Source organism: Anguilla rostrata, chromosome 16 (assembly GCF_018555375.3).
Source record: "Anguilla rostrata isolate EN2019 chromosome 16, ASM1855537v3, whole genome shotgun sequence".
NCBI lineage: Eukaryota > Metazoa > Chordata > Actinopteri > Anguilliformes > Anguillidae > Anguilla > Anguilla rostrata.
In genome coordinates this window covers 14,643,450-14,667,656 of record NC_057948.1, presented here as the reverse complement: position 1 = coordinate 14,667,656, position 24,207 = coordinate 14,643,450, and the positions used below count along the sequence as shown (strand labels likewise).

Here is a 24,207-nt window from a genome sequence, read left to right as displayed (position 1 = left end):
GTCAAATATTTGAATCCAAATTTGAATGGTTGGGTTTAAATTGTATAGCCTCTTCTTTATGGTGTAAAAAGCCTTGTGTGCCTTCTCCTTTAATGCATTCACAGCCAGGTCAAACCTCACTAAAGCACTGATAATAAGACCCAGGTAAGTATAAGTAGCGATATGTTCATGGATGCTGTTTCCTGAAGTAAAGTGGAACTTATTTGCCTGAGATCTTGTCTTTTTCTGAAATATCATGACTCTGGTCTTATCCATGTTCACTGACAGAGCCCCATGCATGTCTTGCATGCCCAATATTTAGCTTTTACCACGTGATTGAAGAATTTCAGTAGGGCACTCTGCATATCAGGGCTGCTATGCTTTAACATCTCAGCACTAATTGGCTGTCAGGCCAATTAGTTTTCCCTGATTTGAAGGCTCTGAGTTTGTCTTGCAGCTCCTTGGTAGTTATATGATTGTCTAGGGGGTTTTGGTTGTCTTTACATGATTCTATTTGTTCAAGTCTTTCAGAAATTGAATTACGTCGAGTCTGTTTTTTAGGTGGATTATTTTGGTAGAGGTTTTCAAAATATTTTTTCCACATTTTTCCATTTTGTGTAGATAATTCTTCTTTTTTTATTGAATTTAGTTTTTCCGTGTTTCCCAGAAGTGGTTTTGGTTTATTGACTCTTCAGTTTTGTTTAGCTGTGTGTTGATGGGTTCCAGTCTTTTACTGTTTATTGTTTGTTTACATTGTTTGAGTATTTCACTGTATCTTAGGCATAAATCTTGGTTTTCAGGATTTTTATGTTTTTGGTTGGATAGAGTTCTTAGCATTTGGCAGTCCCTATCAAACCAGTTTTCATTACATTTCTTATGATCATTTCTCACATTTATATTTTTTAACTTGGATGCTCTCTCTTTCTCTCTCTCGTTTTTACTCTTCATAAAGTGGACATCAGAAGTATTCATCCATCAGTTGGTGCATACCACTGGTGTTATCCACAACGTTTATTGTTAATGTTAACAGCATGTTAACAGTGTGCTTCTCTGACTGTGATTTCTGTAATTATTTCTGTCCTTCGGAACACTGAGGTTTTTTCCAGGGCTGAAATCGTGTTCATTGGCAGAATCCTATATTCCCCATAGCTTGCAGGAGGAAACAATGATCACTCGGTCTCCTCTTCTAGGGACTCAGGCCTCCCTGTGGTGCTGATGAAAAAGCACACAGCCACGAAGGGGAGATGAAATGTCTCTGAAATGTAAAACGTGCCCACATGCCCTCAGACCGGTGGTGGCAGGGGTCCGACTGATCTGTGAGAAGACCTGCTCTCCAGACTGTAAATGACAAATTGATCCTTTGCTTTGACCAAGACTTCTTTCACCATAAATGCCTTACATGTACTGATTTACAGACACACAGAATTTCTGAGCGACTCACTGCTCTGTCCCAAGGCGCCTCTGTTCAAAGGGATGTGATATCTCTCAACTTAAAATAACGGAGAAGAAAATGCTAATTGATGTGAAATTGGCTGATTACACTTGTACAGCTGGTGAATTATGCAGTGTAGTTTATTAGCTACTGTCTTCTAGGGTGAGTGCCATTTTGGCTAGAGTGGTTTCCTGTCTCTTGTGTTGTTGCTTTTTTCATAGATTCATAGACTGTTGTCCTGCACAGTGTATGTGAGTACATGATTGGAAGACATATTATTTTCAGTCGTAGCTTTGATATATATTGACAATGTTAAATACAGGGTGGAAGGTATGCTATTGTGGTTAAATATCAGAATATGAAATCTTAGACTGTAATTTGCCTGTAGGAATAATTACATTTTATTAATGGTGCTTATCATGAGATAAAGTTAATTAGAAGGATAACTATAAATACGGCGGCTAATAATTTGTAAATAAATAGTCGGGTAACATGAGAGAAGACACCTCTGGGTTAAAAAAAGTGTGGGATCTTTGATTTCATATTATCCTTTAGAATATCTGTGTCACATGACTTTATCTATGATTGTCTGTTCAAAAACTGTTCTGGCAGCCTGAATGGCAAGACATGTTCAGCATGTGGTAAGTAATTCAGCTTTCATCATATATAATTAAAATACAAACATTCATATAAGCTGACAGTATTAACTATGAACAGTAACTATGGTTTTATTTAGTAGAATTTGACTTTGGAATATCTCCTGGGATACGTTGCCAGATAAGAGGTAGTATAGGATTAATTTTATAATTTTGAGAATACATGTACATAGAGTTTCACAATTGATAATATTTTCATATACACTAGTAAAACTCACTTTATTGTGTATAGAAAAATTAATTTGGCCATTTTATCTTGGTGTGATGCCTGTAAAAAGGTTCAAGTGCCTTTCAAGGAAGATCCACTTTTGAGACAATTGCAGATTAGAGCTGGACCAGGATCATCTTCGCAAAGTAAGACAAGTCCTTATACATATAAAGTGGAATTGCAGGCTCTTCAGTGTGAGAATCAGTATTCTGTTGATAGAATGAAGGTCTCTTACAAATGGACCAGGGCTGGCTCACTGAGGTGTTATCTCCCTGGAAAAACACATCAGTGGGGTTTCAAGGTTTTTCTACTTGTAGGAGTGTCTGGCATTTTTTAAATGCCTTTTAAGCTTACACTGGCTAAACCACATACTGCTCATCAAAGGGACCAGTGAAAGTGCTTTGTCTTTGAACAAATGCTGTAGTTCTTCTCTACAAGACCATCAAAAAATCCACAGAATGAGTTGTCTATTTTTCCAAATTCTTCACTACCCCTTGTCGCCCACTTACAGTAAATCAGTCACGTGGCCTGCGCGGCTCGGGTGCCATCTGAAAGAACGGGCAGAAGGAGTAAACATTGGAAGATGACCCTGACCTGCCAAAAAGAGAGGAAGGAGTAGCTTTGAATACAATCGACAACGGGGCAGAGCTGTCACTCCAGCCAGCTCCTGTGCTGATACGAGCTCAGTGAAAGAGGACAGGCATTGTTCCCGAGAGGTGGGGAAACAGACAAGTTGTGGCTGCTTGCCCAAACATAGTGACACAATACAATGTGCACAAGGCAGGGGGCGACCTTGCTGATATAATGGTGGCCTTGTACCGTACCCCTGCAAAATCCCACTGGTGGTACACGGGCTTGTTCCGGGAGATGGCTGGTATAGTTGTCAACAATGGATGACTATTTTACCGGCATGATGCTAGTGTTTGTTCAACTTTGTATCCAGGCACAAAAATCTGAACATTCAAGATGGAGGTTGCTGAAGCACTTATCCATGGTGCTAAAGTGAAGAAGGAAAGGCCTGCAAAAGACAATCAGGATGATACACCAGCCAGAATCCTTCAGAAGCCAACTGTCCCAAGACATTTGTTCTGACAGGATGGACCACCTCCCCATTTTCACAGAGAAGGGGCGATGCAGGCTGTGCCCAGATGGACTACTGAAAATAAGCTGTCACATGTGGTGCCCACCTTTGCACTCTCACAGGAAAAAACACTCATAACTATTTCCACAGGTTTTATGTCAAGCAAGAGAGAAAAATGAACACAAACAAAACAAACAAAACATTGGGAAAATGCAAAAAAGATAAATCAGTGTGGTTAATGTGTTGATGCCACAATTAAGTTTTTCAAGTACTGTTACTGTAACTGTTTCAAACATGAAATCACAAAGTGAAGGTTTAAATTTGGAAAATTAATTAAAAACAAAATCCGTGATTTCACAGCTTGGCATGTTGATGTATTTTAATTCCTGATTATTCAAGGGGTTCATGGGTGATTAAGTAGTGCATACTTCATAAGGGTGGGGTTGGTATTTTTAAACAACCCAGAAATTTTAACCGTTAACACCCTCATTTGACGCCTGACATTCTAAATACCAAACACAAGTGCATCAACAGTTAAAACACCTCACTTATCTAACATGAAATATATATTTAATTTTATTTGATTTAATTTGGTAATTATTATCAAAGATATAAATTATCTATTTAATTAAGTTTTAAATAAACTTTTCACAGTTGCATGCTGATTTTGCTGACCAGTTGGTTCATTTTGACAAGAATTGCATGATGAACCTTATTCATCACTTTTAAAATGTAAAATATCAAAATATGCACAAATTTCCTGATTGAAATCTTCTGAGTCTCCTTTTATTCAGACTAAAGAAATGGGTCACTCTAAATTCAGCCAGGTTTTTAACTTTAAATCTTTCTTCATATATCATCTGTTTGAGACCAGACTGGACTAGCTTTCCTTTTCTGTACCTTTTCTTGTGAGTCTGGGTCTGTTTAACAATAGTATTTCCAATGGGATGTAACTATGACTGTGTAGTGGGCAGGATTTACAGGGTTCAAACCACCTCATAAATCAATTTGTCAGGACTCCCAAATTATGTTTTTTTGCCCCCCTGTGTTTGGACTCCCCCACTTCTGAAATGATTATGGTTCTGGTACTGTTGTGCTTATCCATCTGCAAAGTATTTTTCGTTTTCAGTATTGCAGTGAGTATGTTTGTATGTTTCTGCAGTAGTGCAGTGAGTGTGTTTGCATGTTTTGGCAGTAGTGGTGTGTGTGAGAATGTGTACATGTTTTCTGCAGTATTGCAGTGATTGTGTTTGTATGTTTGGGCAGTAGAGTGGTGTGTGTGAGAGAGAGTGTGTGCAGCAGTACACTGCGATAGATCTGTCTATAGATCTATTTGATGTTTTCTGTGTGAAATGTTTTTTTTATTATTCCTATATCATGTAATTACAATTAAGAGGACATAATGGAATGATACAAGTTTAGTGACTTCCTCTGAGATTAAAAGGACTGCAGTCATGCTTTTATGAAGCAAGCCTCACAGTTTCTATATGAACAGGAATCATTATTGCCAATACCAGCTGGCAGCATGTAGGGAGATTGCCTCAACAGGGTACATAGCTGTGTGGGCCAGAGATTAGGGTGAGAGGTGCAAAATAGTCATTGTATAATCAGTGGCAAGCATCCCAAATATTTTAATCAATAAAGTAGGCAATAATCCTCAAGAACTATGTGTTCCCACATGTCTTGATGAGGAAATTCCGACAAGAGTGTGAACTCAGCCGCACCTTCAGCTGCCTGGTACAGAAGTGAAAGGTGTTTTGAAGTCTACTGAACAGAGAGAAATCGAGTGTGTGCTGTTTGCTTTCGCAACACTGTATCTGCACTGTAAAGGTCCATCTGCCCAGGCTTCAGGTGAAGGGTGAGTGCTTCAGATGGAAGAGCAAGTCAAACATTAGTAAGTTTTGCTGCCTGTAGTCTTTAGTTAATTTAGCTTAACAGATCCGATTCAGAGCCCTTAGCATATGTGTTAAATATCCTTTTTGTCCTGCTGGAGATTTACTGGAGCATTTGTACAGGGTCTTGCAATGGTATGCAACAGCAACACCATGCCTGGGATATGAATCTGCCAATTCCTCGTTTTAACCACCACCTAAAAGTGTCTTATTGAAATATAGTTATTTCTTATTGGTTATTGCTTATTAAAAATAAATAAATAAGTGATACATTTTGACATAAAAATATTTTTAAATGAAATAAAATCACATCAAGGTATAGCACATTTTACAAATAATTTATCACGATATGCTTCACCTTATAACCTTTTCCTAAAACACCACAAAGCAAGTGAAAGGTGGCAGTGGGAAGGAAAAACTCCCTGATGACATGTATAGAAAAACACCTTAGGAGGAGCCAGGTTTCGTAGTAGGAGCCCCTCCTCTGACCACTGTGGGTTCATAGAAACAACACTCTGTTGTTATTTCTGTCTGTGTGATAGACTCTAGACAGAAGGAAGCATGTGGAGGTGGTGGATCTGGGGTGTGTGGTGGGTTGGAGTGAAGTAGGCTCAGGAGTGGCTAGAGACTTGGACAGGCGCCACCTTAGTAACAAAGAGAAACAAAATAGGGAGTTAGGGAACAGCTATAAGTAGAACACAAAGATAGAGAGTGGAGAAACGTATAACCCCCACCCAGAGTTTCCTATGTCAGGCTTTGCACAGCTCATAGTGAAAACTTCAAATGAAGAAAACTTACTTCCAATTAACTATTATTTTTCCATTTTCATTAACACACAAAATATCATTTTTGCAGGTTTTTCTTGCTTAGCTCAATGACAGTATATAAAAAAGGAATTATGTCCTGCTGTCAGTTCCTTCAAAAGAAACAGAAACAAGCACTTTCAGTTATCTGAGTGAACTTGTTACATGCCACATTTTCATCAACATTGACCATCATGTACAGTTTACTTTATTGAATAATTTTCCTAGTGCAAACTGAGTTGCATCAGCGTAATTACATTGTGTGATCTGGCTTTGAGTGTGCTTTTGTTGTCTGTATTTGTGACTTACAGTCTTACAGTACTGGCAGCTCTGATTTACATTTCATTACATTCAATTAGCAGATGCTTTTATCCAGAGTGACTGACAAAGGGTCTGATATTCTCTCAGCAAACCCAGCCGCCTCCTCATTTCATCCTGAGAGAGGAAGGAGACAGTTCTGCTAAGAGAACACACACACAAAAATACTGATTAAAAGAATTAAAGAAATTTCTGAAATACAATATGATGTGTTATCACATTTTAAATATAAATTAATTGCACCCTCAGTTCAGTCCTTTGGGTTAACAACAGAGATGTGCAGATTAAAGGAATTTGATTGCTACATTCAATGATTTTGCTACATTCAATAATTTACTTTAAGATGTGGCTAATTGATTCAAACACTTCGGTATATTGCTGTCAACAGTTAAACAGGGGTATGTGCTGATAGCGGTCATAAACCAAACTCTATATCATCACAAGCATTGCAAGCTAATTATAGAGGGAATACCAATCATTTTTAAGTAAGTTGTTAATGAGTACTTCACTTGTGGCAGCAAATCCAAAAAGTAATACATTCTCAGTTTATATGAATTGTGCTTTGAAATGCGTAAATGCAAAGCACTGAAAGAGTATATGCACAAGTGACCCTGATCTGAATTAGGTATTTTTTCCCAGAAATGTTTTCTGAGCAGGTTATAAATGGGAAAGAACTTTTCTGCTCCTCCCCACACTGATCTATTCTCCGTCTGTTCTTCATCTCCGGACAAACAAAACCCCCAGAAGAGATGAACTTTCCCCTTTTCATCCAAAGTGATGTGTTTAGGTCTGTCAGTCCTTGTCCTGGTAGTGAAGGGGTATGCACTCCTGGGGCAAGCATTTCATTGCTACTGAAATAAATCTCCTGCACCTTAAAAAGATAAACCACAACAGCCCTGATTGTGAAATAACTATGAAACTGTGAAATAAGACCATTTAGGGAAAATACGTCTCTGCTGTTTGGCAAAGATGAATTTCTGCGTACATACTCCCAACTTACAGCAGCAGATACATAACAAAGGTACAGCTGCCCATTGGGCACTGGAATGTCGTGTTGCAACGTGCTAAATTTGACAAAATAAGAATACAACATGTAGACTGAAAAACAACACTGTGGCAAATAAGAGCGTCCATCCATCAGCAATTAGGCCTACATCGCCATCAGAAAAATCATGTGCATCACACCTCATGTCAAATATATATATATATATATATATATATATATATATATATATATATATATATATACTAAAATGGAAATATAAAGACATGAAGACAACTGAATGGGTCTTCATATTAGGTTTATCTTTATTAACCAAATTAATTAAATAAAACATTTGTTTAAATGTTTTGGGCAGCACCTCCACTGAGTCATTTGAGGGCAAACTATTATTTCTTAATAATAACCTAGGTAATAGAGACATTCTTACGTATATACAAGTAATAAGATGACATATGAAATTCAAAAATGAGCGCATCAATGTAAGCCAGCACTCACAGCCCAAGGTGCTTAGGTGCACCTGCTCATTAATACCCTGCTCCTCTGAGCAGCAAATCATGTGACTGCAACTTCATATAGGCTATAAAGTATGAAAACATGGTTGCTGTTGCTGTTCAACAAAACATGATCCTCTCAGTGGCTTTGGTCATGTGGTATGATTGTTGATGCCAGACATGGCAGTCCCAGCATTTGAAAATGGCTGCCCTCTTGGGATGGCATGGATGGGCTACAGCAGCAGAAGACCATGCCAGGTTCCACTCCTGTCGGGTAAGTACAGTAAGATGAGTCTACAATAGGCACGTGATCACTAAAACTGGACAATGGAAGAGTGGAAAAATGTCCCCTCCTCTGAAAAATCTTGATTCCTGTGTGACATGCATTTGGTGTAAACAGCATGAATCCATTGATCCATCCTGACTTATGTGAATACAGCAGGCTGGTGGTGGTGGTGTAATGGCACGGGAAGTGTTTTTTTTTTTTTTTTTTGCACACATTAGGCCGCTTAATACTACTTCAGTATCATTTGAATGCACCACCATACCCAAGCCTTGTTGCTGATCATGTGCATCCTATTATAGTCACAATCTCCCCTTTTTGAAAGGGGTACTTCCAGCAGGATAATGTACAATGTCACAAAGCTCGTTTCACAAACATGACAGTAACTTCATTGGCATGCAGTCACCAGATCTCAATCTAATAGACCACCGCTGGGATGAGGTGGAACAGATGGGTTACAGCATGAATCAGTAGGAACTGTGTGATGCTAACAAGTAGGCATGGACCAAAATTCCTTGTTGAATACATGTCAGAAAGATTTCAGACTGTTCTAGAGCTGTACACTAGACAGGTGTGCCTAATAAAGTGGCCATAAAAACCTACTTTACAGTAACCTCATTTGTTTCAGTTGGGTGTAATGCTTTGCAAAAAAAACAGCTTGAATGCATACTGATTTTACTGTCCTGAAACCACAGACTGTATAAAAATAGCTCTGAAACCCGCAGACAGAAAACAGGCGTAATCCCTGCCATTAACACTTAATGAACTTCGCCAAGACAGGATATCCGTTACATGATCTTGACCCGGAAGTTGTGATGGCTAGCTTCGAGTTTGAGGAATGGTAGCGTGCGTTATCGTTAAATGTACATTCTGAATGGTTTGTTAGAAGAGGGTAGGTTTAAAATAAGAGTTTAAAGTTCATTGTATAAAATCTTTGTCTACGATGCCGGCGGCTATTTGATCTTTGGCTGGCTACTACCTAGGAAGAAGAACAGCCGGCAGCATCGCTTGATCGCCTCTGTTTGTCATGTAGCTGGCTAGCTAGTAGCTAGCTGGCGGCACCACTTTCTGGCCATTGAAGACCGGGGATTAGTCTTATTACATTAAAGCCCTGATGCCCGAGCAAGGCCCCAGGATGAACGGGTTCTCACTCGGTGAGCTCTGTTGGTTGTTCTGTTGCCCGCCCTGCCCCAGTCGTATCGCCGCCAAGCTTGCCTTCCTGCCCCCGGAGCCCACGTACTCGGTGCAGACGGACGCCAGCGGGACCTGTAGCCTCCACCTGAACGAGCGTGCGGACTGGCAGTATTCTCAGCGCGAACTGGACGCGGTGGAGGTATTCGACACCAGAACCAGCCGTGGGAACCGGGTCGGATGCATGTTCGTGCGTTGCGCTCCGAACAGTCGCTACACCCTCCTCTTCTCTCACGGTAACGCGGTGGACCTTGGCCAGATGTGTAGCTTTTACATTGGCTTGGGCTCGAGGATAAACTGCAATGTCTTCTCTTACGATTATTCGGGGTACGGCATCAGCACTGGGAAACCGTCAGAAAAGAATCTTTATGCCGACATCGAAGCTGCCTGGCAAGTTCTGCGGACCAAGTGAGTAAATAACAACGCTCTTTACTCAAATGTTGTGTGTACGCTGTTCTACAGCATTAGCAGCCTGCGTAAGTTTAGCTAATTGGCTGACTTTTCAGTTTAGTGCGGTCCCTCCCGCTCTACATTGCCATGGTTACCGTTGTAGGCTTGGTTTTGTCGTCAGTTACATTTCACATTTCGCCACCCCACAGACCAGACCTGGCGTTAGCCTATGTTTATGATGGCTGCCTTTTTTAACGTATAGTGACCATCTTGAAGATAACCGTCTTAATATTGAATACACTGTGATCCATTCAATAAACTAATGGAACTGCACGTTTGCAAACATGCTTCAGCAGGTAATTTTGTGTAAATATTCGCCAAACGTAGGTCAGTTACGTGGTTGTACAGATACCGGATGTTCATATAATTTGCCCATGGCATTACATGAAACGGTCCATCCAGTTGTGGCTGCATGGGTAGTGGTGAAGGAATTGGGCTCATGGCCAGATGGTTGTAGGTTTTATTCCCCTGTTGGATACTGGATGTGTGCCCCTAAGGGTGGCTCCTCTACTCAATATCCACTTGTACACACATTAAATGTATGTCACCTGGTCTAAGGCTTGCTAATAAATGTTCAAAATGGCATATCAGGTTTTCTAATTCTGTAGGCCTGATGAATCCAGTGAGTGAAGCTCATACAGACAACTGATGTAAATTCTGGCAATATAGCAAACATCTTTCTTCATTAAAGTCTTTTTCTAAGTTTTCATTGATAGAGGCAGTAAATCGGTCTCCAAAGAATGATCTCGTGAGAAAATGTAATTCTGAATTCCATTTCTGAACATTTATAATAAATCCTAAAGGGCAGTGTTTTATTTTTGGTCTGAAAGGTCAGTGTTTTATATTAGACAATAAACGGTGCAGTGCTGAATAATGATGAGGTTCGGTTTGACATTCATGTCTGAGGTCCAGACAGCAATGGTAGGAAAAGAGTTCTGGGAGAAAGACACTCAGCAGTTACGCAAGGTTCACTGAAAGACTCTTTATAAACAGAGATAACCTTGTGATATTCATGGTTTTTATTTAATGCCTAATTGCCGGTGAAATATCATTGTTTTCTTTTTCAGGAGATGGGAAATACTGCAATAAATAGTTCAGGGACAGCATGGTGCCACTTCCCCATTGTTATGGGGTAAAGCATCAATGTAAAACCTGTACAATATTTATCAGTGGTTAATTAAACTCTAAAATGTATGCTGCTGCACTGCATCTAAACCAGCACTCTAGGGAAACACGGGGTGCTCTGCTCTTTCTGCTTGTTGTTTTTCACAGTCGCATTATAGCAATCGGAAGAATGGGCCTCAGTGAGTAATTGATGTTCTTGGAACTTGGAGCACTTTCCGAAGTGCCATCAGCTTGAAAAGCCCATGTGTTTGTGCTTAGAGAGCCCTCACTGGGGCTAATGTGAAAGCAGTTCACAAGCACTTGATTTCTAACCCTCTCCTGGATAAATCAACTTACTAATAACTTTTAAGCAGCAACTACTGCAATCCTCACTCGTCTGATAGGCAATGCGTTTTGAGATCTGCCAGCAGTGCTGTAGCCAGTCATGCAGATTCAGCCTGTGAGAATCTGCACTAGGGGCTAGTGCTGCAGCTGGACGTTAGCACCCACAGGGCTCTGTAATGCCCTCATTTAAACACCAGTAGAATCTTGTGCAGTTGCTGCAGGTTTGGTAAGTCCTGTATGATGTGTGTGTGCTGCTGTGAGTGAGGAGCACTGATTTTTCAAAAAGCTCCTGCTGTAGGAGCCTCTCCCACACACACACATGCACACACACACACACACGCACATGCACACACACACACACACACACAAACTGCGCCCACTGCACCCACTCTATTTAGTGAATCACTGAATTGACTAGAACCTCATTAGCCTTCCCTTCCTGCCCACAAAAATTACATGCAAGACAATCTTTTTTTTGTTGTTGTCAGCTTTTCACACAACTGTCTGCACTTTTCAGTTCAAGCTGCAGTACATGGGCAATAATCTGTTTTTCAGTTTAATTTTTCTCTCTCTCTCTCTCTCCCCCCTCCCCCCTGCCCTCCCTCTCCTCTCTCTCTCTTCTAATTCCACCCCTCCGTCTCTCCTCTCCATTTTGTTTCTTTCCCCCTCTCTCTCCCTCTCACACACATACACTCACATCAGATTGGTTTTATAAAATGACTGGAGTGACTTGACTCCCCAGCTATGGCTGTGCATCAGTTTGTGTAAAGGGAAAAAAGTATCACTGTCTAGGCTTTCACAACTCGGCCACTGGCAGTCTGAAATGAGCAAGCTAATTTGTGCTGCCAGATATTAGATTGATGGGTCAGTATTCTGTATTCAAACCAGTCAAGAAGAGGGGTGGAGATAGGGTGATGACTTGCTTATGTCGAAGCAGGTTTTCACCATAGACAGTGAGTTTGGTGTCATTATAGGTGCTAAAATGTGTGGAATGTACTCCGTGCACAGCTTTGATAGCACATAGTGGCTAAACCTGTTCCTCTGATGAAAATAATCGGCTCATTTTTAAGTTTCTCCTAATCGTTGCAGCCAGTGTCCTATTCATTAGTGTGAACATATGGTATTCATACTTCAGAGAGACACTTTATGACAGTGTTCCTCAGGCATTGTAAGGTCAGCATTAATTAGCATTTGTCACTTCCGCCAAGGTCATCTAAATTCTGTTTGACTGTGGATCTGACTATTGGGGGGACAGTGGTGGCATCTCACGCAGAGTTTATCTATAAATGACTAGGCTAAGTGATCCCAAAATTGACCCCTGTGACCCCAGAACCGTCATATCACTGAGAGGCCCTTTATTCTGTTCCCAAGTCACTGGCATGTGCTACGGAGGCCAGAAGTCAGGGTCATTCAGGCAAATTTTCTGAGATCTTGAGAACTCCTATTTTGAGTATACATGGGAGAAGGAAGTAGTTCAATAAAATGGCTTTTTTAATTTGAAATGGACAGAAAAATTACAGAAAAACGCTTTTCTTCAGAAGCTGACGAGGGTTTGTCAGCAGGTTCTGTTTCCTACCCCCCACTGCTGAAGCATTTTATTTCACTGCAAGTCAATAAAGGGCTTTCAGATCATTCTGGTCCGTGGTGTCCATAGATCAACCCTCCTCAAAGCAGTTGAAGATGAGGTGTTATCTGTATGTGATTTGTGCTTTACAGTGATGGCATCTCCTGATATGAAGTGTAACCTGTAGGTATAGCCTATGTCCTTTGTGTGTTACGGTAATGGTATTTCCTGTTATGAACGCAATCTGTAGGCATATGTGATGTAGGGCATGCCCCACTGGGTGAAAAATTTGTACATGTTTAAGTCAAATGGGTAAATTTGTTGAATTTTGAGGGGAAAATTAAGAATAATTTTGTGATTTTCTAAGCAGTCCAGTCATATACCCCATGCAGTTGTATAAACTTGCAAGATGCTTGAGCCTACACTTGAGCTATCAAATCTATATAATAATAATAATAATAATGACTTGGGGAGTTGAGATGCATGACTCGTTCGAAAGGGACTACATTCATTGCTGAAACCCCGCTCTGATCTCCTTCGCATGTGTGCTATAGCAAGGGGAGAGGGGGAAGCTGATTGGCTGTGTGAGAGAAGAGCTTTGCTGAAGCGATGGCACAAATCACATAGCGAACTTTTATCTTTATTATGGAAGTAAAAGATATATTGTCTTCATTCTGAAGCACTGGTGGGACAAATTAAACTATGGCAGGCCGGCACAGTTAATTTAATTAATGGAAACTGCTGCAGAATTGTTCCAAACCAGAACAGAGGAAAAAAGAGAGAATGACGATTAAGAACACATGTGTGGTGCTCGCAGGAGTAAATGTGTCTCCCTCAGCATGCCCAATCATATCTTGTAAGCTATGCCTGCGTATGCAACTAGCTTTGGACGGCAAAGAAGAAATGTGTGCAGGGATGGATGTGTTCATTTTGATTTGTATGAATCCTGTTGCTGCAGCTTAGGCTGTTTTACTTCTCTTGACTGATGCATCTCTGTAATCAGATTTGAGTAAATATCTGCGCTTGCATCAGAGCAGCATTTTTCCGATAGTGTGAATAGCTGTGGTTAAAAGGTGGCTGTTCTCCACAGCAAAAGGCAGAAACCCGTTTGGTAACAGGAGTGCGGAGTTTGAGTGCCAGTGCATGGGCAGTGTTCCATAAGGTTCACGGGAAACAACGCCATGAGCATTTACACTTGTGAGGATTAGTCAATGAGATTTCCACAGTGTTCATTGTGCCCAAACGGCTTTATCATTCAATTGCCAACGGTTTGTGTATCTGAATCATAATGGTTGTTTTGGTTGTCATAAATGGTGGATTTAGGCAAGGGTAAAGTTAAAGAGGTCTTTGTGTCACCTGTGGAGATATTTGAGGGAAAGTTGGGACCTCTGATTAGTTTTGCATTCTTGGAGTGCGGGTGGGTCACCTGAAGTTGGTGTTTTGGAGGCGCGTGTGCCTGAGCAAACAGATTATTGGCTGCATTTCTGTTTTTACTTGGACTGTGTTGTCATTCCACTATTTAAATGCGTAAAGTCATTCAACTATAAATGACTGCCATTAGCCTCCAGAACAACCAAAACTAGCCTATATTTCAGGCCTTGAAATTTGTCATTTTTAGGGCAAGGCCACTTTGGCCTTGTCTAAGCTAAAATTTCACAGGGCACCCAGCCAAAATCAGAAGGCAGCCAATCAAGGCCAATATGATTGTAAATCACTTTTCCCATTCATACACTCACAAGTCACAAGAGAAAGAAGCATATACTGTTTACACAACAACTGTTTATTTGTACCACAAAACAAATAATATGGTAAGTACTGTCGAGTGCTCAGATTGCCGGTTTAAACAAAAACTGTTTGTTTATACCACCACAAAACAAAAATATGTCAGGTACCAGTAAGTGTTTAGTTTGTTGATATAAAGCAAAACTTTGTAATTTCCTCCATTAAACAAAAAAGGGCCGATACATGGGAATGACTATATTCCTAGACACGTTTGTCCTGATATTTACAAACAGGCCAATATATTATTTCTACAGTACTGCAGTATTTATAATATACATTATTTATATTTCTGTATCGTTACCCTTGAATATGGCATATATATAGTCATATGGCATTTATGTTTTCATTTAGTTTGATTAAACCAAAAAATAAAATTATATATATATATATATATATATGCGCAAGTTCTCAAATTGTGTGTGAATGCCTGTATATTTTTAGACATGTAAATATTTTTTCTTTACAATACTGTGCCATATAGTGTTTGTATTCACATTATCTGTGTATTGTTATCCTTGCTGTGACATCATTGCTGACTCGGTAGTAATGTTAATTTCATTGCCAGATAGCTAGCTAATGCTTATTGATAGCTAAATTGTTTGCTTGAAGTAGCTGTGTACAGCAGATGCATGGTTAACACAAGTGGTTGAAAGTGGTAGGCTATATAGAAGAGTTGAGAGTAAAACCCGCTATCTGGAGCGTTAGGCCTTTTCAATACCATGGCAACAAGCTGAACGTTACCACTTGGGCGAGCAGTGAAAAAAAATCCTCTGGAGCACGTGTTGGATTCCAGTCCCGGAGGGTTTCAGTGTCTGCTGGTTTTTGGTGCATTTCAGCATCTGCAGTTCATATAATTCATTAGTTAGCCACCAACCGCACATCTTTTTCTCAAGGCCTTTCTCAAGGCTGCTGATTGAAAGGAAACTACAAAAACCTGCAGACACTGTGGGCCCACCAGGTTTGACAGCCATATAGGGTATAAGGCAAGGCACATAAGTGCAGGCAGCTATTTTTTAAAGGCCATTCAGGCCAAAAGGCAGGACATCCATGGCAAAGGGGGTATGGCTGCCGTGTCATTTGAGCCCTGATATGTCAATTTAGCTAATATTCCAGAGCATAATTTTTCGAAGAGCATTTGTCTCATCGATCTGTCTGTATGTGTTTAAATAGCCATGGTGTCATTCTATGTTATGGTCATATTTGGCCTTTTGCCATATTTGAAGATGATTTGTAAAGGTTCAGTATCATGGTTATTGTTGCGGCTTGGCCAGCTATATGCAGTTGACCTTGATTTGGCAGACATAATTATTGTTGCCGTCAACCTGCTGTGGCTTTCCTTGCTTTTAGTTCTGACGTCTAAAGTGGGAACTAACGTTTCTGTAGAGATGGGACACATCTGTGATGTACTTGCCAGGTAACCATTTATTGTCTGCGAGCATTTGTCATTTATAATTGTATTTATTAAAATGAAGTACAAGTACAATTTGTCCCTTCCTAATAATGTTAACTATTTTGAGGGCATCACTTTGAACATTGTGTCACAACTATGCAAGGACTTTATAACAGGATAAAGCAGGATTTAGTTGAAAGCGCTATTCGCTGTTGGGAGTCTCAAACAGTTTCACAGAGAGTGTACTAGTGTAGAGAGGCTGCGTTTCTGAGGGTTTTCTAGAACCTACTTCAGTGTTGCTTGGTGCGATGACAGTACCCTGTCTTTTGGCCAGTGCATTTCTCTCTCTGTTTCCAGAAGCTTCTTTGGAAAGATTGAGAGAGGAACACTGCTGGCTACTGTCTTTATGTGGGTGTGTGAATGGCAGGCTTTTACGCAGCTAAGAAGTTTACCCTTTGGCTACACTGACAGTCTCCCTCTCCCCCCTGTCTCTCAGGTACGGTGTGACCCCTGAGAACGTTATCCTGTATGGGCAGAGCATTGGCACGGTGCCCACGGTGGACCTGGCGGCGCGGTACGAATGCGCGGCCGTCATCCTGCACTCCCCCCTCATGTCCGGCCTGCGGGTGGCCTTCCCCGACACCCGCAAGACCTACTGCTTCGACGTCTTCCCCAGGTGAGCGCCCCGCCAGACCTGCTGCTTCAGCTGGGCTCTGGGGGGCCCTGCTGGAGCCCTCTCTTTTGTGTGTGTGCGTGCGTGTCTTTGCGTGTGTGCTTGCGTGTCTTTTTGTGTGTGCGTGCGTCTTTGCATGTGTGCGTGCGTGTCTGCGTGCGTGTCTTTACGTCTGTGTGCTTGTAGGTATTGCCACTGTACACAGGTAAATCTCAGGTAATAAGCAGCCTGGTTAGACCTTTTTCTGAGAGAAATTCAGAGTGCCAACCCCTGCTGTCATAAATGAGCTGGTGGGATTGATGAATGTGTGGTTCAGCCTAGCTGTCACTTGCGTAATCATACATTTCAGTTGCAGCATATATTTGGAACCAGAGAGTGTCGCTTTTTGTTGCGCATAGGGTCATAATCTGAGAGAAACTAACACTTTTTTCTCCCTTTTGTCCAAAATTGGCAGGGCCAGTGGTACACATCAATGCGACGTCTCACTGCTTTTTCTCACTCTACAGTCCAGCTGAGCTGCACAGTCAACACAGTAGAGGTGCATACAATGGCAGAATATAAAGGAGCTCGCTTCATTAGCTTGCCTTCATCAAAAATAAAGACATTGAATGTGAATAGAAAGCAGGGAGGCAGGAGGCCTGGAACAGAGGTCTTTATTCTCTGAGTCATGCCCCAAGCTTCCTTCCTCTCGTCGAGGCTGGAATGGTACCGGTGGCTCATGGCAATGTCATACGGCAAAAAAAAAAATAAAAAAATAAAAAACTACGGCTGGGTTTCCGGCAGAAACGGCGGCGCTCATCCTAATGCCGCGCACCGCAGCCCCTTATCTCTGGTCAGACGGCGGTCCGCGCTGCGGGTGCTCAGATCCAGGCTCATTACTGAGCTGGTGATATTCATTATCCCTCTGTGGGGGAATTTTACCCACGACCGTCGGGTACTCCATCCGTGGCTCCTCCCCCCTACCCCCGGCGTGTGAATCAAGTCTTTTTTAAATACGCCTCGGGGCGTGTGTGTGAAGCTCAAATTCTGAAACGATGGAAGCCTCTTAATGCTGGAAAACCTCGCTCTCTCTCCGCACTCGTGTTTAAGTGAGAGAGTACGGGGACAGGGGCTGTTGAAAATTATGGATACATGGATGCATGGAAACTAGGATTCGGTTTAGTATTGGATTGATATTGAATCCCTGCTCTTTTAGCTGTATTTGGGTACAGCTAATTAGGTCCCATCAATATTTTTTCCAATGTCAGTATAATTGATGGAAAATATGTAAATAATTGAATATGTTCAATATTTAATGACAAAGCCGGTCATATGATCGTATGTATACTGGAAATTAAACACTACTTGGTTCGGTGACAATTCACTTCATTATTCTTTTACTATTATGTTCTCCCTCACACTTTTTCAGTTACCAGAAATGTTACAAAGAAACCTGCGATGTTTGATAATGCAGGAGGAATCCTGCCCTGGAGGATTAAGTGCAGACTTAATTTATGCACTTGGCTCAAAATCATATCTTGATTCGGACTTGCATGCAACGAGTCTGACACACCTTCTGAATACGGACTGAATATTGATGAGACGTACTCTCTGAAAATCCTCAGAGGTACAGCACACCCTCTTTCTGGGCCAGTAATTTACCTGTAAAATAAAACTTCCAGTTTCATAATGGGTTTTGGCTTGGGTCTAAATTAAATTCAGTTGTAATTTGTTATGTCTGACAGAGTTAAGTAAACAAGAACATTAAATTTCATTAACCTGTTTATGCTTGTCCGATAGGAATCCTTCATCAGAAATTGAGTTCTCTACATGGTTGTGTCACTGGTGGGAATTATTAGATTTCACCAGAATGAAGGGAAAGGATTTATTCAGGAATAAAACGCAACCTTATTTTTTCTTGCGCTGTGTGCAGTGGTAAACAGTGTACTTGCTTCGGCCGTCATGCTTACTTGTCTTTTCAGTGGTGGGGAGATGACTGGGTGTTGGGGTGACAGTCTTTCCTGTGGCATCAGAGATGACTGAGTATTGGGGTGACAGTCTTTCCTGTGGTGTGGGAGATGACTGGGTGTTGGGGTGACTGTCTTTCCTGTGGTGCGGGAGATGACTGGGTGTTGGGGTGACAGTCTTTCCCGTGTTGTGCTGGGTCAGGACTGGGGTCCCAGTTTGCGGCTGTGCTGTCCACCCTTGGCTGAGGCAGTGGCCGCAGCCTTTGAGAGCGTTTGCGGAGTGCGTCTCGTGTATCTGTCTGGATTTAAGAGTACAAAAACAGAGGACACCGGAGCTGGGAAGGGTGCCTGTGCTCTTAAAGAACACGCGAATGTGAGCCCACATTCCAGATGTCTCTTTCTCTGTCTGTCTCTTGCTTTCTGCCTTTCTCTTTCTATCTCCTTTTCCTTTTATCTCTGTCTTTTGTGCGTTCTTGCAGACAGAAATGAAGGTGTGGACTTGCTTTTCACACTCGCCGGGTTTGCGTGAGAGTCGCAGAAACGGGTGTGTCGTTTTTCTCTTCGTGCACAATGCGCACATTTGTCTCTGACTGGCCCAAACGTTCACCTTATGAAGCGTCGGAGCCACTCAGTGACCAGTGAATGCTGTGTGTGAAATATTGCACCTGATGCACCTGTTTCTTTTTTTTTTTCTTCCTCTCATTCTCTAGAGAAATTTTCCATTTTCAAAATGATGAGATTCTAAATGGATCTGGAGCCCAGATAGTCCGTCATCATGTCAGACGCCTGTCGCGTCTCTTTTGTGGAGGTACTGCATGAGGGAGACAAATGCACTAAACGAGACAAACAAAAACGTCCTGGTGCACCACCCCCGGAATCAGCACCACGTGTCTTTCCTGTCCAAGCACAGTGTCGCACACCAGCAGAGAGAGTGAAAATAATGAGAAGAATGAGAAGGCCGTTCAGTTTCTTGAGTTGATCTTTTTAAAAAAAAAAAAAAACATCTTGCTGATTCAGGAGAAATCGTCCAATTCTTCTGCAAAGAGAGACCATCGTTGTTTGCAATGCCCCTGCAGAGTTTTTAAAGAGTTTTATTTTGAAAGCTATTTTCTTCTCCGTGCACCAAAACGTTAAATACTATTTTGAAAATACGTACGGTGAGCTGAAGAGGTTTAATGAGAGAAAGTCTCTTTTCATCATGTCTGACGCTGACTGTGTTTGACACAATAGGCTAAGCATCAAGACTTTGTTATGGAAAAACTTGTGTACTGGGTACTGATGTGTGTTGTTATGTGTGCAGGCATTTTCTGTACAACGAGTGTTGCGGCCTGGCCAGGATGCCTTCTGAAAATAGATTGTTACCCATGCTAGGAATCAATTTGGAATAGAGCAAATTATGCAATCACTCAATCTGTGCAATAATTTGAAACCACCATCTCTACTGATAAGTTTCATTGACTAATCAGTATCCAGGGCCCGACCTGTGAGTGTGTGAGCGTGTGGTATGAGAGTATGAGAGTATGAGTACTCCCAGTGTGTGTTACTTGCATTAATGCCTTTTAGCTGAACCGTAATTGTGATTGGTTATGCGCTGAGGATAAGTCATTAGCATTCATAGCTCAGAGGAAGCCTCTGAAATTTTCCTGCTGTTCCACAGGTTGGGAGGAGAAAGGATTCAGGAAAGTGAAGACCTGGATTTGGTTTTGGTTCAATCTGTATTCTGCCTGGTTTTTAGCTTGTCAGTACAGAGGTCCTGGTTTCCATGTATCCTGAGAGTGTTGCAGTTATTCTGTCTGTCTTTGTCCATCAGAATAATAAACATAAATACAGTTGCAAGCCGCTATTAAGGGGCCCAGGAAACAAGTACAACTATCCACTATAAAGCCAAAGATAAAGCCAAAGTAGTATATGACCCATGTGGCAAATCAGGACCGTAGTTGGCCAGTAGATAATTTTCAGAGAAAATGTAATATTAGGTCAATGTGTTAGCAGTTTTTTTATAATACAGAGTAGTGCAGCCTTTTTGGTGAAGTTTTATGAATTTTTGAATTATATATATATATGTGTGTGTGTTTGTGTGCTTGCTTGCGTGCGTGTGTGAGAGAGAGAGAGAGACCCTCTGGCCCTACCTTTCTGTGACTGACTCTAGCCCCTACTCCAGTGTGACAGTCTCTCTCTCTCTCTCTCTCTCTCTCTCTCTCTCCCTGTGCTCCAGTATCGACAAGGTGTCTAAGGTGGCGTCTCCAGTCTTGGTGATCCACGGGACGGAGGACGAGGTGATCGACTTCTCCCACGGCCTGGCCATGTACGAGCGCTGCCCGCGCGCCGTGGAGCCGCTGTGGGTGGAGGGTGCCGGGCACAACGACATCGAGCTCTACGCCCAGTACCTGGAGAGACTGAAGCAGTTCATCTCCTTCGAGCTGCCCAACTCCTGAGGCTCCGCCCCACCACCTGAGGCTCCGCCCAGCCTGCGTGGCCCCGCCCAGATGAGGAAGTGAAGCTGGGAGAGGCTTGTGTGTGGCAGCTGTCCTGATGGGTCTTTGCACTTCCTCCTCTCCTGCCCATAGAGGACACACTTGTCACCTGCGGACTTTCAGTGTGATTACAACTTCGTATTCTTTTTTTTAATCTGATGACAAAAATGAAACAAGATGTTTTTTGGACCTCAGATGTATATATTTTCAAATTAGTTTTGTTTTTGTCATTTTTCTACTTTCTTTATACATGAAAAAAAACCTACAGGAATACTCCACTGATGTACTTTTTTAGTGCAGTTATCACTCTGTAATAATGAATACTTCACTGAATTTAAATTTGCATTCCACATCTTTCACCACGCAGTGCAAGAAAGCAAACTGAAAGAAGTTGTAATGCGGTATGATGTCAAATAGGATGTTTACCCTCTGACCCCAGGAAGCGTTTAGAGCCAGGAACTCTACTGAGCCCCTGAGCCTGGCTGTGGCATCACAAACCTTAGTTTAATATCACGATAAAACCTATTGCCTTGAATGTTTAAGCGTGTGGTAGCTTAGGGAAAAGCCGTGCGGGGTGGGCCGGGGGGGGGCTAAAGTTGTTTGGTGTTTCTGAGGTGATTGTATATAGAGTACGGAGTGATTTGCTGGCGTTCAGGTATCTGTACGTATGGTCTTAGCAAGCACAAACAGGTGAGCTGAACTGTAGGCGTGTGCTAATGCATGAAGGGAAGATTTACGCAACAAGAAGCTGTGTTTTTAGTCACAATTGTCGTACATTCCTTTCCATAGTAACTAGCCTCAGGAGGGTACTGCTCTCTGTCTGGCTGTGTCGATGACGAAATTGCCGGCTCAAGTGTGGCTTGGTCGACACCACCGGAGGCTCGCTGATGTATTTATAGAATCATGAACTTTCAGAGTGATAGCTTAACCTGTAATTTCTCTTTAAAGATTAGTCATGCAACTAGTCTTTGAAAAACACTTCTCCTCAAATAAGACACTATATGGCTACTAAAGTTTGAGTATACGTTTGTTGTGTAAGTGCAAAGATTCATGGTATGCAGGATTATTCCAAAGTGATTTCTCTGGCCCTAGACTTCATTTTGAAAATAGTCCTCATAAAAAGTAATACATCTTGATTTTGAAAACTGATCTATTAAGGTAGGCAGGACGATTTGGACAGTGAAATAGCTTTCATTTTTAACTGTAATTAACCACTGAGTACCTAGTATGTTTTTGTGTTTTTCACGGTGCATGGGTGCAGTTTCATTGAAGTATGAACTGAATTTGAAGGACAGCTGTAGAGTAAAGAACGTGCGTCAGAACGGGGCAGTTCTGTATGCGGTCTCTCATGATGGGGAGTCCTGTGTTTGGCTCTTTGTCACAGGGAAGCCAGCTGATATCAGGTCAGCCTAGATTTGTGAGCATTACAGTGTGGCTCTGTTGGAGGGGGTCCACTGCTGAACTGGGTCAGTTGCTGTTTCCTGTTCCTGCACTATGAGCCTTGTTTATGAAGAGCCCCAACTGATCTATATGTGTCTCTCAGGCTCAGTTATTTTCCCCCAGTGTAACCCCCCCTTTTTTTTAAATACAAGCAAAACACAACAAAACAGGTTTTTGTTGATTGCTGTTTTTACTTCTCTTGTTATTTTGATACTAATTCTATTTTTTTTACACACTGTTGTTGGTAGCTATACTAAAGTGGGCATTTTGTTTAATGGTGTTTTTTTAAATGAACATCTGTAATTGTAATATGTAATCTCGGATTAATATGATTAAAGGGTATTTTATGCTACTTGATTTTGACACTGGAATTACAGTAAATATAAAATGGTTAAAAATTCTGAATCGGTACACTCTCTACTGGCTTACTGGCATAGAATTTGCTCTAAACAGAGAGCCTTAAATGTACTGTTCAAGACTGGGATATATGTGCATTTTCATATTAAATACAGTGGTCATGATGGTTTTAATGGAATAAAAGGTGCATGAAATAAAAAAAACAGGCTTTTATTTGTTTTTTTTAAATATGAAAATATGGTCATACTTCAGAGCGCAATCATGCATTCATATGTGCATGTACACATTCATTTTTTGCTTGCATACACATTCAGGATTCAGAATTATGACATTCCAGAGAAGGTTGCATGCATGTACTGTGTTGAACATTAAACACATTGAAAGTGTCCTTAAGTCCTTGAAATTTTACAGCAGTGCTCAGCTGTGCCTGTGCGTGTGTGTGCACGTTCGGCAGTGGTTTGCTCAGCATAAAATAATTTGTTGGGCTTAAAAGTGCGTGTGTTGTGCACATTTATAATTTAGCCAAGGTGAGTAAGCCAGTGCATTCGGTGGTCAGTGAAGAGGTCTGGCTCTAGGAGGCTCTGATGCAGGCTCAAGCCGTGCAGTTATTCAGAAAACGCGCTAATTGCTAAGGTGAAAATCGCTGTCTGGAGAGCAGTGCAGAGCCCGGAAGCCTTCATTATGTCGCTAAGAGCGACGTCAACGTGCTGTTATTCTCACACCAAATAATTCTTCTTTGAAGTTACTGTAAGAACACAGGCTTGGCGCACACTACACCATTTAATTTGACACAAAAAGTTTTCAAAACTACGGCTTGCGATGTAAAGAATTACAAGGCCCTGGCAACCTCAAACCCTACTTAAAACTTTAATCACTGACCTGCAACTAAAGTTAAATCTACCTCAATGTTTAGAGGTGAACAACCAGAAGAAAGGCAATGAACAAAATTCCGCATCTGCTTAAAATTCTGCTTTTTTTTAAATCCTTTGAATGTTTTTTGTCTGCATGCACGTTGAATGTGTTGTATGAGGTGAGAGGTCAAAGGTTGTGAGGCGTCCAGCAACACACTGAGCGCCGGCAGGGGCTGCTGCTCTCGCCGTTCGGGAGCTCCTGGTTCGCCGGGCCTGCCGGACGATCAGGATCTCCGGCGAGCTGAAAAGCGGGACTGTTGACGAGCGCTTTTATAAATGGAGCCTCTGTGATCCCCTCCTGCGTCTGGGCCGGGCGCTGGCACGCGGCAGGTGCCCTGTCCGCCACACGCAGGGGGGAGAGGGCTTTCACAGGAGCGCCGTCAGGACCCGCGCCGGGCACAAGGAAGCCTCACTGATGGGACCTGGGCTCAGGA

At 41.8% G+C, this 24,207-nt stretch overlaps 1 protein-coding gene and 1 long non-coding RNA gene across 2 annotated transcripts; both read left to right on the top strand.

The window, feature by feature from the left end:
* The first annotated feature begins 298 nt into the window (after positions 1-298).
* Positions 299-3,715, top strand: LOC135241655 (uncharacterized). The gene is made up of 2 exons (XR_010326075.1): positions 299-2,421; positions 3,219-3,715. It is a non-coding gene; the product is annotated as an uncharacterized LOC135241655 (long non-coding RNA).
* Positions 3,716-8,921: 5,206 nt separating this feature from the next.
* LOC135241824 (alpha/beta hydrolase domain-containing protein 17C) lies at positions 8,922-23,065 on the top strand. Its single transcript, XM_064312532.1, has 3 exons — positions 8,922-9,745; positions 16,469-16,648; positions 20,807-23,065. The coding sequence occupies exons 1-3, from the start codon at positions 9,261-9,263 to the stop codon at positions 21,024-21,026; spliced, it is 885 nt and encodes a 294-aa protein (XP_064168602.1). The 5' UTR covers positions 8,922-9,260; the 3' UTR covers positions 21,027-23,065.
* Positions 23,066-24,207: the final 1,142 nt, after the last annotated feature.

Excerpts from the sequence above, each read along its gene's own strand:
- LOC135241824 (XM_064312532.1), top strand. The coding sequence starts at position 9,261 with ATGCCCGAGCAAGGCCCCAGGATGAACGGGTTCTCACTCGGTGAGCTC. Across the intron at positions 9,746-16,468 it reads TGGCAAGTTCTGCGGACCAA|GTACGGTGTGACCCCTGAGA; the intron begins GTGAGTAAATAA and ends CCTGTCTCTCAG. Across the intron at positions 16,649-20,806 it reads TGCTTCGACGTCTTCCCCAG|TATCGACAAGGTGTCTAAGG; the intron begins GTGAGCGCCCCG and ends CCTGTGCTCCAG.